Below are 14812 nucleotides of genomic sequence, written 5' to 3' on the forward strand. Positions count from 1 at the left end.
TCTTTTAATAGCACAGTTGTACCATGTTTTACTAAAGTAGTGGTTTTGCACATTTACCTTCTTAGAGGAGAGCAGTCTTGCATTTCGAGTCAAAAGTGAGAAAGTAGCATTTATATATATATACACACACACATACACACATATACACACACATACACACATATACACTATCAGGTGTTAAAAAGATTGCTTGTGGGAACTTGCTGTCTAACATAGGGAGCCCAGCCTGGCACTCTGACTTCCTAGAGAAGTGGGATGGGAGAAGGGAGGGAGGCTCAAGAGGGAAGGAGTATATGTATTCACATTGTTGTACTGCAGATACCAGCACAGAGTTGTGAAGTAATTATCCTCCTTTAAAAAAATTTAAAAAGGAAAAGGAAAGTGGGTTTTGCTGGAGATGTGAAAAAAGAGGAGTTAAGAACATGAGCTCCTTTATCTCAGGTCCAGGCCTAATCTTTTTGACTAGCGTTTTACCCACCACACTTATCTTCTTCCTGCAAGTCTGTTTTCTTCTATTCTTGTCTCTTCCCTCCACACCCAACTTTCTTTTTTTTGCTTTGGTACCTCTCTTAGACCAGGGCGAGTGAGAGGGCCCATGATGGATTCTGTAGCTATAGGAGTGGCATCTTGATATTTGTGGAGAATGTAGTGTACATGCACAGAGGACATAAAACAAGTAACTGTCCTGAGAGCAGGTGAGCAACCACTTCTGCCCTGTGGGTTATGGTTCTGTGTGTGTCCTTAATCCCACCCATCTCTGTTGCTCTGGAATGACAGATGTGTTTACAACATTATTCTTAGGGTTAAAAAGGGTTATATCTAAATATAGCCTCTGACTGAATTTTAAGTTTTTGATGTCTCACTATATTTATTTCTAGGACAGGAGCGTTTTGGCAACATGACCCGAGTATATTACAAAGAAGCTGTTGGTGCCTTCATTGTCTTTGATATTTCGAGAGGTTCCACGTTTGATGCTGTTTTAAAATGGAAAAGTGATCTGGATAGTAAAGTACATCTTCCAAACGGCAGCCCTATTCCTGCTGTCCTTTTAGCTAACAAATGTGACCAGAAAAAGGACAGTGGCCAGACTCCTTCCCAGATGGACCAGTTCTGCAAAGAACATGGCTTCACAGGATGGTTTGAAACCTCTGCGAAGGTGAGCTCTGCTGCGTGTTTGTATCTGCTCTGCAGTTAACTCATACATCTTACCTGTAACTGTAAAGGATTTAGACAGATTTACCCGAGTGTTTTTCAGCAGCCTAGTGAAAGGTGAAACATAGATATGTTACAGCTTATTTCAGTCAGCTACAGGAAGGTTTTCAGAATTGGCTAGTAGGGAGGTGAATAGAAGGGCAGATTTTACATTAAAATAAAAAATATTATTAGAGCAAAGAACAAATGACATTTTCTGTGAGTTTGAGTCCTTAAGGTATTTTTCATGCACCCTGGAGTTTATGGGGTATGAAGTATATTGTCAAGCACAACTAATTTTGATTTTTACAGAAGATTTAACAAAACATAGGGACATAGACATCCTTAGTGAAGATGTAAGTCGTGGGCAGGACTAACAAAGACATTGAAAAGGTCAAAGGGAAGATGTATTTAGATGATGTTGGAGGAATTGTAGATCAAGTGTGTATGAAAAATTTGAGCAAAAGGAAAGCATCAACAATTGTGACATATTTTGTCATGAACAGTAGAGTAAGATGTTGTTCTTTCAACCATGATGGAAAACTGGATAAAATATTTTTTGAAGAAAAATACAGATTGGCTGATGAAAATCTTAATAGTCTACATATACTGGAAACCAAAGGTGAAAATCCCAAGCATAAAATTTTGTGTTGGAGTGTATTTATATGCATTGCAAGTTTCACTTTAGAGGTCCAGTAACAATCAGACATGGAAGAATGATGAAATGTTGGTGAAATTATGTGATGGTGACAAACTCGAAACCAAACTGATATAATTTTAACACAGTTTCAGCTTTTAGTACACTTCAGTGAATTTCTTATGTATAGAGAGGATTTAGATGGATTTACCAGAGTGGTTTATATATATATATATATATATATATATATATATATATATATAAACACATAAAAAATATGTATGTGTGAAGAATATGGATTAAAGATCTAAACGTAAGACCAGAAACTATAAAACTCCTAGAGGAGAACATAGGCAAAACACTCTCCGACATACATCACAGCAGGATCCTCTATGACCCACCTCCCAGAATATTGGAAATAAAAGCAAAAATAAACAAATGGGACCTAATTAACCTTAAAAGCTTCTGCACATCAAAGGAAACTATTAGCAAGGTGAAAAGACAGCCTTCAGAATGGGAGAAAATAATAGCAAATGAAGCAACCGACAAACAACTAATCTCAAAAATATACAAGCAACTCCTACAGCTCAACTCCAGAAAAATAAACGACCCAATCAAAAAATGGGCCAAAGAACCAAATAGACATTTCTCCAAAGAAGACATACAGATGGCTAACAAACACATGAAAAGATGCTCAACATCACTCATTATCAGAGAAATGCAAATCAAAACCACTATGAGGTACCATTTCACACCAGTCAGAATGGCTGCGATCCAAAAGTCTACAAGCAATAAATGCTGGAGAGGGTGTGGAGAAAAGGGAACCCTCTTACACTGTTGGTGGGAATGCAAACTAGTACAGCCACTATGGAGAACAGTGTGGAGATTCTTTAAAAAACTGGAAATAGAACTGCCTTATGATCCAGCAACCCCACTGCTGGGCATACACACTGAGGAAACCAGAAGGGAAAGAGACACGTGTACCCCAATGTTCATCGCAGCACTGTTTATAATAGCCAAGACATGGAAGCAACCTAGATGCCCATCAGCAGATGAATGGATAAGAAAGCTGTGGTACATATACACAATGGAGTATTACTCAGCCATTAAAAAGAATACATTTGAATCAGTTCTAATGAGGTGGATGAAACTGGTGCCTATTATACAGAGTGAAGTAAGCCAGAAGGAAAAACATAAATACAGTATACTAACGCATATATATGGAATTTAGAAAGATGGTAACAATAACCCAGTGTACGAGACAGCAAAAGAGACACTGATGTATAGAACAGTCTTATGGACTCTGTGGGAGAGGGAGAGGGTGGGAAGATTTGGGAGAATGGCAATGAAACATGTAAAATATCATGTAGGAAACGAGTTGCCAGTCCAGGTTCGATGCACGATGCTGGATGCTTGGGGCTGGTGCACTGGGACGGCCCAGAGGGATGGTATGGGGAGGGAGGAGGGAGGAGGGTTCGGGATGGGGAACACATGTATACCTGTGGCAGATTCATTTTGATATTTGGCAAAACTAATACAATTATGTAAAGTTTAAAAATAAAATAAAATTAGAAAAAAAAAACTAAATAAAAAATATGTATGTGTGTGTATGTATATATATGTATGTATATATGTATACATATACATACACACACATACATATTTTTATGTGTGTATACATATACATACACACACATACATATTTTTTTTTCCTCCAAATCACCTACTTAACAGGTTACTTTAGCTTTACTAGAAACCCACCCTAAAAGTGGAAGATTATTTGCTGCCACTGAAGATGAGAATAATGAAAGCAAACCTATGGGAGACTACACAAAATGTGCTCTGAAAATATTGTGATGGAGGGGTCATTGGGAAGAACAGTGTCTGCTAGGGGCAGAAGTGTTTACTTCTAGGCTAAAGGCTATTTATTATATAATAAATCTACTCTATTATAAATTAAAATTTAGTTTCATATTTAAAAAGTAGTGGTGGAACAGAGATGAAGCCCAGAGGTGTACTGCATGAGCACTCAGCCAAACAGGAAGGAAGAGATTGCAGAAGGGACGGCTTTTCATAGAGGTACTTGTTCTGGGAGCCATGCCCTCTTGTCTTCTCTCTGCATCTGTCAAGGGATTTGTTTTACTTCCCAGCTTTGTTGGAAAAAAATTAGTGGTGTGTGTAAATGTTTACTAGAGCAAGAGATTTGACAGAGAAGATGAATGTATTACAGATAAAAATTCCTCTTCTGTTTTTTTTTTTAAATTAATCATTCAGGTAATAAATCCAAATTTCTCCCCAGAATCTAGATGGAAGATTCATAAACAATAGTATCATGTGGCATGTAGCCTGAGACTGTGTAAGTCATCAGCTTCATTATATGTATAGACAGGGTAGCTTGTAGAGGTAAAAAGGAAAATATTCATATGTTCTGTGCCTTCCTACAAATATATTTCCTACAGATTTCCTTAGTGATGAGTATTTCAAGAGAAATATAATATAAAATTTTGGTTAAAATTTTTAGTCAAGGTTTAAAATACTGCCTACATGCCATTAACACCTCTGATTCTGAGCTGGCCAGCAGTTAGCTTCAAACTGATTTCTGCTAGACTTGCAGGGATCACAGCCTGTTCCTTTGGGAACACAGCCAAAAGGCAAGTTTAAATTCATGAGCTTCATCTCTTCACCTTTATGGCAAATAATGGATTTCCAATATGAAAATGTGTGACTAATTACACTATAGCATGGGACTTTCTGTTCTTAATGAGTTACAATTAGATGCAGTTAGAGAATGTTTTAATTATTTGGTATAACGGGGATGGTGGAGACTGAGGGACATTAGGGCATTTAAAGATCAATACTTAATAAGTTTATGCTTACCTTAGGAGTAGAGGTTAAAAAAAATAAAGCTTGTGTTGGTGCTAGAAAAGATACCTGAATAAATAGCAGAGGTCTTTACTCCTCAGACAGAGTTCTCACTGTCTGAGAAAGTTCCAACAAATAAGGGAGAAGCCTAGAATGAACCTTGCGGTATTAGCTTGGAATTGGAAAGGTCCATATGAACTTAACGTTTAACATATATACACATACATATATGTATAAATCCTGTGTTTATGTGTATATTTGTGTGTGTGCATATACACACATGCACACATACACACATATATGTATAAACAGATAAACATAGAGGCAGATACTAATGTATGTATTGTTGTTCGATCACTTAGTTCATGTCTGATTCTTTGAGACCATATGGATGCAGCACGCCAGGCTTCCCTGTCCTTCACTATCTCCTGGAGTTTGCTCAAACTCATGTCCATTGAGTCGATGATGCCATCCAACCATCTCATCCTCTGTCGTCCCCTTCTCTTCTTAGCCTCAGTCTTTCCCAGCATCAGGGTCTTTTTCAGTGAGTGGCTCTTCTCATCAGGTATCCAAAGTATTGGAGCCTCAGCTTCAGCATCAGTCCTTCCAATGAATATTCAGGGTTGATTTCCTTTAGGATGGACTGGTTGGATCTCCTTGCAGTCCAAGGGACTCTTAAGAGTCTTCTCCAGCACCACAGTTCAAAAACATCACATATTTCCTGGGTGTGTCTGCTGAAGAAGCCATAACGACACAGAACTCATGAGTTTACAAGTCCTCAGAATCTGGTTTTTAAATACAGTTATCTAGTAACTAGTGGAACAAGGAAAGTAAAGATGTGCCTGAGGTATTCTGTGATGCCAGAAGCTAAGGAAACAACACAACGATGGAAACATGTCAAAAAGACACAGGCGCCTGCTTGTAAGAGCTCCAAAATTTAAGACAATAGATTGAACAACAAAGTAAATATTTATTGTTATGGATCTAATCCATAGAATAAAGTAATAACCTGTGACATGAACAAACAAGTGACTAAGAGGGAGAGAAGAGAAAAAACTCTTCCTAACTGTAGAATTCCAAATCATAAATGAAGAAGAAATGATGGAGATAGAAAGTCACCATTAAATATAACAGTAATACTTGTTCCAGGGAGAAAATTAATTGATGTCAAAATGAGTAGGGAAAGGTATGGTGAAAAACAGGGTATTTACACACTTGTACTTACTAAGTGCAAAGTGAAAAATAGTCCCTTTTCAGTGGAGAAGCCTGGCAGACATGAACTGAAGCAAGTGTACCTCCTCAGATGCTGAAAAGAGCACATCATGCTTAGTCGCTCAGTCGTGTCTGACTCTTTGCGATCCCTGGCTCCTTTGTGCATGGGGTTTTCCAGACAAGAATAATGGAGTGGGTTGCCATTTCCTCCTCCAGGGAATCTTCCTGGCCCAGGGATGGAACCTGTGTCTTGTATTGCCAGGGAGTTTCTTTACCATGGAGCCACGTGGGAAGTTCATAAGTATATATTTACGTATTTTCCACAATAGCTTTAGAAATGTCTATCAGTTCCTACTACCTCTACTTTATAAATAAGCACAGTTTTTGCTATGTGTTACTTAGTATATATGCAATGACAGCATATGAATCAGTCACACAAATATGATAGCTAGTGATTCCTTAGAGCCTCCTTAACATCTCACCCACAACATTGTTTCAGCTCAGTTTATACACATCAACTAAAAGTCACAATTTGCAGTCAGGGATGGGGAAGTGATATGCTGCATTTATCATATTTTAATGTGGTTTGAACCCTTTAACATTTTTTTCCACAGGGTATCCTGAATACTGGAAGTAGATGTTCAAGAACAGATTATTGAGTTTTGTTTTGATATCTGTAAAATGAAAAGTGAAAGTGAAATGGTTCAGTCGTGTCCGACTCTTTGCAACCCCATGGACTGTAGCCTACCAGGCTGCTCAGTCCATGTGATTTTCCAGGCAAGAGCACCAGAGTGGGTTGCCATTTCCTTCTCCAGGGGATCTTCCTGACCCAGGGATTGAACCTGGGTCTCCTGCATTGCAGGCAGATGCTTTACCCTCTGAGCCACCAGGGAAGCCCTTTTATATCTGTGCTTTCACTTATGTGGCTGGCAACCTAGAGCAGGATGAAGATTCATCTTCAGCCATGGAGACAGTTCATTGAACCTCAGCACCAAAGTTTAAAACATTGAAAAACAAGAACATCAGAAAGAGGGATCCTTTGTAGGAAGACGAGGGTTCTCTAGACCTGTTAGACAATAGTATTGACTCTCAGCAAACAGTTTTAACATTGGAGCAGGAGATGGAGCTGTCCTTATCGTGCCCTCTCTAACACACTTTCCTAGTTCCTAGTAATAATACTCTTAGTGTTTTCCTCTAAGAATTAATCCTTGATTCTGCCCTGTAGGATAATGTCAACATCGATGAAGCAGCCCGGTTCCTGGTGGAGAACATTCTTGCCAACCACCAAAGCTTCCCTAATGAAGAAAACGATGGCAGGATTAAACTGGAAGAGGAGACTGTGAAAAAAGAGAGCAAGACCCAGTGTTGCTGACTTGGCATCTGCTTCTCTCCTGCGGGTGCAGTCTGACTGACTGGAAGCAAGGTCCTGAAACTGGATTGCAGATGGTGGATGCCCAGGGCTGCGCCTGAAAATGAATGATGCCACCCCGGGAGCCTGAGACTTTTTGAAAAGGACCCTGGCGGAGGAGTCCTGCCAATGGCTCCACCCCTTCACCCTGAGCACTTAGGCTTCTGCTGTTGTTGCCATCATATTCAGGATAATGTTGACGTCCTTTTCAACAACTTTTAAAATAACAGTTGCTCAGTATTTGTTAAGACTTACAAGTTGTGACTTTCAGTGTGAAAACTGGGTGGTAATAAACTTTCCCTGCAGCCTCGCTGTAGTTTCATGAGTCTATATTTTTGTCGCATCCTCATATTTGAGAGAGGCTTTTGGACTCTTAGGGCTTCCCCTCATGGCTCAGATGGTAAAGAATCTGCCTGTAATGCAGGAGACCCGGGTTTAACCCCTGGGTCAGGAAGATCCCTTGGAGAAAGGAATGGTTACCCGCTCCAATATTCTTGCCCGGAGAATCCCATGGACAAAGGAGCCTGGTGAGCTACAGTCCATGGGGTCGCAAAGAGTCAGACACGACTGAATGACTATCACTTTCACTATCACTTTAGATTCAGCCATGGAAAGCTGGAAGTTTCTGTTTAGCAATCTATTTTTCTAGCCAGAACTTTGGTACTTCATGTAAAATTGTTATCCTTAAAATATATAATTTAAGTAGCCCTGGCTAGTGTAAGCATGTGGTTATTCCTCTTAAATACCTTAAAATCCCCTCCTAAGGATTCAAGAAACACTCCCACCACCCTGGCTTTCTGATATGGTTGCTACCAGTTGGAAACAACATAAATGAACATCTCTCCTTCATCAGTTCTCTCCTCTCTTCCTTCTGTGTGTTTGTTGATAACTAAGAACTCGATTGATATTATTGTTGCAGTTCTAAGTAGTCCTTTCAAATCTGTAATAATGCTTTAGGAGAGAATTTATTTCTAAGTAAGTGTATACAATTAAGATTTCTACAGCAGATATTGTGAAAGAAATTGGGTCACGTGGTTTTACACAAAGTTTTGAACATTTAAAGTATAGTACATGAGAAACTTAAAAGCAGGGTCACAATATTTGTATTGTCATTTAAAATGAAACTTTTGTTTTAAATTCATGTAGTTCTAGAAAGGTCATTTGGTGTATACTTTTTCTGCCTTAGAAAAGTCTGTGTCTGTTACTTTTGCCTTTATTTTTCTTTTGCCCTTTATTTTTAAGGGAGTTGATATCATATGAAAGGTTCAACTTATCTCTTTCAAAGGAAATTTAAAGGTTATCTGTGACATCCCAAAACCAGTGCACAATGAGGCCTTGTATATTAAGCCTGAGCTCAAATAGGAAAGATCTATACATTTATTTAGCAGGGGGAAAAAAAAAAAGCAAATTGCATTTTCTCTGACAGGCGTATTCTGAGAATAAGTAGTCATTGTTATGAGCAGTAGAATGTAGCTTGCTCTTCCGTGTTAAACCTGAACCTTGGCTAGGAATTACCAATGGATTTATATGTTATATATTTAAGTAAATCAAATCTTTAACCTCTTTGGACAAGTATTCTTTACAGAATCAGATTTTTCTTAGGCCAAGGAATAGAAAGCAGACCCTGATTTAAGTAACACTACTTAGTTAATACAACCCTTAAGTCTTCCTTTTTAGGAAACATACGTGTCATACTTTAAATAATTTTTTTTTCTAGTGTAGGCACAAAGTTAAACTTTTTAAGCTTTCTTAAATTACAGAGTCCAATAGTATAAGTATTATGAAATATTCATGCCAAAACCAAAAGATTAGCAATATAAAACTTATTCTAGACAGTCACTGAAAGACTGAAGTCTGCTTGGAATATTCTTTTTTCATATATTGATTTTTATTTTTTACAGGAAATTCATCATGTTTAAATTGATTTAGCAGTAAATTCAAAACCATGAGTATAGCACTTTCTTTGCCCATTTTCATATTTGTTTTCTTCTTTTAGAATAATTTTAAAGATTCAGACAGTTCAGTTGAGTCCAACTCTTTGAGACCCCATGGACTGCAGCATGCCAGGCTTCCCTCTCCATCACCAACTCTCAGAGCTTGCTCAAACTCATGATCATTGAGTTGGTGATGCCATCCAACCATCTCACCCTCTGTCATCCCCTTCTCCTCCTGCCTTCAGTCTTTCTCAGCATTAGGGTCTTTTCAAATGAGTCAGCTCTTCTCATCAGGTGGCCAAAGTATTGGAGCTTCAGCTTCAACTCAGTCCTTCCAATGAATATTCAGGATTGATTTCCTTTAGGATTGGCTGGTTTGATATCTTTGCTGTCCAAGGGACTCTCAAGAGTCTTCTCCAACATCACAGTTCAAAAGCATCAATTCTTCGGCCCTCAGCTTTCTTTATGGTCCAACTGTCACATCTATGCATGATTACTAGAAAAACGGTAACTGGCTAGATGGACCTAAGTGATGTCTCTGCTTTTGAATATGCTGTCTAGGTTTGTCATAGCTTTTCTTCGAAGGAGCAAGTGTCTTAATTTCATGGCTATAGTCACCATCTGCAGTGATTTTGGAGCCCAAGAAAATAAAGTCTGTCACTGATTCCACTGTTTCCCCATCTATTTTCCATCAGTCTTTTGAAAATTGATAGCACCTTAAAAAATTACTTTTCTGCAAATAATTTCCAAACAAACGCAGGGTTCTGTATGTAAGTGTGAGGTAGTTTTCTATTTATTATTCCATACACTGTAGAAGGAAAACTCCTAAATTCTTAACTGTAATTTGTTTTTGCAGCTTATACATAAAGCTTGAATTTAGGGTGTCAGGGAAATGAAAGGTGTCCTCCACCCTTTCTAGGTTCTTCTGGCTGGTCTAAGAATTAACTGACATGAGACATTAATAAGAAAAAATCAGTTGTATACAAACGACCCCACCGGAAAAGGAAACCCAAGTAAATTGAGGCTTATCTACCATCTGAGAGAAAGGAAAGAGGGTGAGGGTTGTGGCTTCAAAAAGGAGGAAAGCAGTTCACATCGAGGTGGAAAAACAAATGTTTGGTAAAGAAGTGTTGCTTTGCCAGCAGAGAGTGACACACAGAGAACTCTGGTCTCCAGGCCCTGCTGAGTGCCCTGCCACCACACCTGATCCAGGTTCTCTGTAGGTATCTCTGGTGACTGCTCTTTCTGGATCAGACCTTTTATCTAAGTCCTTTTAGGGAGTTAAGGTGGAGGTGAAAAAAAAAAGACTTCCTGAGTCTAGGGTTTCTTAAAAAATAATCAGCCTAACCTAATCCTCATGTCAAAGAGACATATTTTGGGGTAGAAAATTTTGCTCCCCTACAAGGGTAAGCTACATAAACAATTAAAAGAAGAGAATATTTTGAAATTCCTTATTCACTTAATCGCTAATTGAAAATGCCTGCACTCACTTCAGATTTAATTTTCTGAGGATAGCGCTCAGAAATCTTTTTTTTAAAAAAAATGGTGATGTTCATTTTGAAAACCCTATCATTTGGGTAGCAATAGTTGAAGTGTAATTTAGTTTGAAATCTATGGTTTTACATGAACCATGAACTTGCCCAAAATATAACACTTGCATTTCCATTTATAAATTAGTGTTTCTTGAAAGTCTGAACCCCTTAAACAGTGGGCCAGCAAAAGAAAGTCTCTTCATCCACCACAGAAAATGGAGACCTAAGGGTTTTGAAAGGCTGGACTAATCTACAAGTAATGTAGCCATTTGGAAAAAGGAAGTCATATCTCTGTTCCTACCTCTATTACACTGTTCCCTAAAATGATACAATCCGTAAATTAATAACATAAGTGTGAAAACAAGAAATAAAACTACAAAAGCCTTAGCATGTATGAAAAAAATTTGACATTGGGCTAAAGAAAATCCTTAAATCTTCATATTCTTTAAACCAAAGAGGAAAACAGATGTTTTTTTGTTACAGTAGTATATCTTGGATAGCAAATGATGTAAGTAAAATTATATCAAATATAGCAAAGAAAATATTTTCAACTTGGATGAGGATTAATAAACTGGATAATAGTAATAGTAAAAATTCTAGAAAACAATGAGCAAATAATATAAAACTAGCACTTACAGAAGAGACAATTCATGTGTCAAATCTTAGTAACCAGGAAAATTAGCAGAAAATGTATGAGTTTGAGTATATCCCTGATCTGGATGAACATACAGGAATATAGATATTCATAATCCACTGTTAACTGGATTTGATAGACACCTCCAAGTTTTTCTTCCTGGTTGTTGTTCACTTTAGACTCTCAGTCCCACATCTTGCCTAGAAGTGGAACTGCTATTGTTGGGGAAAGAGAATTAAGAACAAAACCTCCTCCCAACCCAGAAAACCCCTCCACAAAGGTAGAACAGAAAGACAGCAGTTATTATTGAATAAGCATGAAACTAGAACATGCTCATCACAGGCAATATGCTAAGTGACGGTAAAGACGGAAAGGAATTTTACCCTTTCATGTAGCCAACAGATCCAACTCATTCCATGGCGTTGTCAAAGTATGCAATAATTAGTCCTCAGGCAAGAGGGCTTATCAGCCTCACTGGTCACACATAGTGAATCCAAAATTCATTTAATAACTAGGATGACCATTTGCATTAGCTAACAGGGTTTATCCAAAGGAAAAATAAGCTTCGTATGTATTTATGGCAGAAAGCAGTTTCACAACTTGATGTGAGGTTCCAACAAAGTTAGGCTTCTCTGCTTCCAGAGAAACTTGGCAATGGAACCCTATATTCCTTGATGATCACATGTCAGAGAGATGGCTCCTGGGTCCTTGAGCAAGCTGATGAGAGTCTTATTATCTTTAAAAATGATTTATATACGTTTCAAAGACACAGAGAACTTAAGTTTTCAAATGTAAATACCAACTCTGGATAAACATTTGCTTATATGCACAGGGAGAATATAGAGGAGCCTGTTCACTGCGGCACTAATTGGTTTGTTGCTGTTGTTCTTTAGTCGCTAAGTAGTGTCTGACTCTTTCTGACCCCATGGACTGTGGCCCCACCAGGCTTCTCTGTCCATGGGATTTCCCAGGCAAGTATACTGGAGTGGGTTGCCATTTCCTTCTCCAGGGGATCTTCCCAACCCAGAGACTGAACCTGCATCTCCTGCATTATAGGGGAGTTCTTTACCACTGACACACCTGAGAAGCCCAGCACTGACTGTATACACAGGCAAAAAAAAAAAAAAAAGTAATCTAAATGCTTATCTATAGGGGAAAAATGATATGGATGAATGAATACCCATACAGGGAGATACTGTACAGCCATATAGTAACAAAGTGAAAGTGTTAATTGCTCAGTCCTGTCCAATTCTTTGCGACACCATGGACTGTAACCTCCCAGGATTCTGTGCATAGAATTCTCCAGGCAAGAATACTGCAGTGGGTTGCCATTACCTTCTCCAGGGAATCTTTTCCAACACAGTGATTGAATCCTGGTCTCCCACATTGCGTGCAGATTCTTTACAGTAACAATTATACAAAAAGATGTATTAAGAATTTAAAGACTGCACAGCTAAATGCCAAATTCCTGATTATAATTGCCTCAGGCAAGTGTTAGAATTGGGGAATTTGGTCAAGGCTGACTTGAGCTTTTCAGATAATATTTACATTTTTATGGTACAGTTCATTTTACATTGGTCAGTATGTTTCCTATGCAACTACTAAAATGGAATATTTCCATTTGAACCATAATACTTAAAAAAATACTGCTTTGAATTACCTTTGAAATATTTATTTTTTACTACATTTAATAATATCCTTTATGATTTGGCCCTTCTTGGATCTTACACATACTAATTTACTTACTAAACCAGTTAATTTTCCTAAGATTAATAGCTGGACTTATTCAGCTCAGAGTTTAAAATGTAGATCAACATTTGCATGGAGTGAAATTTTATTGCTCCCTCTAGCCAGTGTCCAAGAATAAACAATTTGTGAAATTTAAAGAACAGGCTTTATCTGTACGTGAAATCATAAGAACCACCTACTTCTTTTCCAAAACAGGATTTTTTTTTGAAATATGAATATAGAAAATCATCAGTCTTTTTATTTCTGATTCTCCAAGTTGTTTATGTGTCGTGGGATGAGGAGGTAAAATGTAGGTGATTTGGTTAGAGTTACGTATTAGATACTGCTAGAAGTATATATAGATTAGTAGATCAATCTATTGCCTCTGAAAAGTCCCCTGAATACCACTGGCATTGTCCTGCTAGTTGATCAACATTTCCCAATCAAACCATTATCTTTCGATCTTCTACTCACTGCCAAACCTGCTCTAGAGGTTTGCTTGTACATATGTTATAAATTTTATGTTCACTCTAAGTTAACATGTAATGCTATTTTTTAGTGGTAGGATTATTTTGCTGATTTTTTTTTGAACTGCACTAAATTTATACCTGCCATTTCCCTCCCTTTAAGAAAACCTTGCTTTTGAGTTTTTAGTATAGCTTAAGTCATGCTGTTAAATTGTAATTTGAGAGCCTACAGCACTTTAAAGAAATACAATAATGGCTTTAAGTGAAGCCATAATAATACTGGTTGAAACTGGCTTCAATTTCAATTCAACATACCAGGTCACTGTCTGTGACTAAAAGATGAAATTCTGAGGATTTGTTTTATTGATTACAAACTGAAATACTCTCCAATTTTTTTTCTCTTATGGAAATTTAGTACTGTAAAATATTACAGTATTTTCTAGCCAATGTGATTCAGAATGACTATAATAGCTGGAAGTAGAATCTAATTTTCATACCATAACAGCTTTAAAATTGTATATATATACTCTAGATATATTTTTGTGTGTTACTAACTGAGCATGTTTCTTTTCAATTCTGTCTAATAAGATGACTAATGATAAATTCATTGCATGTTGCAACTGATATGTAATATGTATAACAGTTGTCTCTCCACAGAAATGAATTACAAGTAAAATAGGAACTGATGACAGACAGGATGGATGTACAAGCACTCCTCAAATACATGCAAAGCTAAGCATATTATATTCTAAAGTAATGGTCATTGTTAAACAAAAATCCACTTGTATTCAAACATTTAAAGACCCATTTCGGTAGAAGATGAAGATTGGTTAAGTCAGTGTTAAGTGTAAAATACTACGTTATGTTTTGAATTTATATATTATAATATTTCAATGTTTTCTCACCATACATTTTTGTTTAAACTGTAAGGGGAACGTGAAATGAATACTTCTTTCTGTAGTAGACTTTTAAGGCATTTCATGACTAAATGAAGAACTACAAAGAAGAATTTACTTCATTAAATTTTAAGATAGCTCTAGGATGAACCATACTAATCTGAATCAAGAGTATATGAAATCGACTCCTGTACCCAGCTCTAACTCATTGTTACGTAAGACTATCTTGAATTGTGGGTGCCAGGCATAATCCAGTGTGATAACTAAGACATTATTCAAGTCAATGGTCATGCATGAGCATGTGCTACCAT

General features: G+C 37.4%; 1 protein-coding gene across 1 annotated transcript in view; it reads left to right on the forward strand.

Moving 5' to 3' along the window:
- Window positions 1–7626, forward strand: part of RAB32 (RAB32, member RAS oncogene family) — a 31173-nt gene extending 23547 nt beyond the window's left edge. Inside the window, exons 2-3 of the mRNA XM_027551776.1 lie at window positions 879–1156; window positions 7128–7626. Coding sequence (XP_027407577.1) covers window positions 879–1156; window positions 7128–7274 — 425 coding nt within the window. The 3' untranslated portion in view covers window positions 7275–7626. The remainder of the gene's footprint in view (window positions 1–878; window positions 1157–7127) is intronic.
- Window positions 7627–14812: the final 7186 nt, after the last annotated feature.

The sequence above is a fragment of the Bos indicus x Bos taurus genome, chromosome 9, assembly GCF_003369695.1.
Source record: "Bos indicus x Bos taurus breed Angus x Brahman F1 hybrid chromosome 9, Bos_hybrid_MaternalHap_v2.0, whole genome shotgun sequence".
In the NCBI taxonomy this organism is placed as follows: Eukaryota; Metazoa; Chordata; class Mammalia; order Artiodactyla; family Bovidae; genus Bos; species Bos indicus x Bos taurus.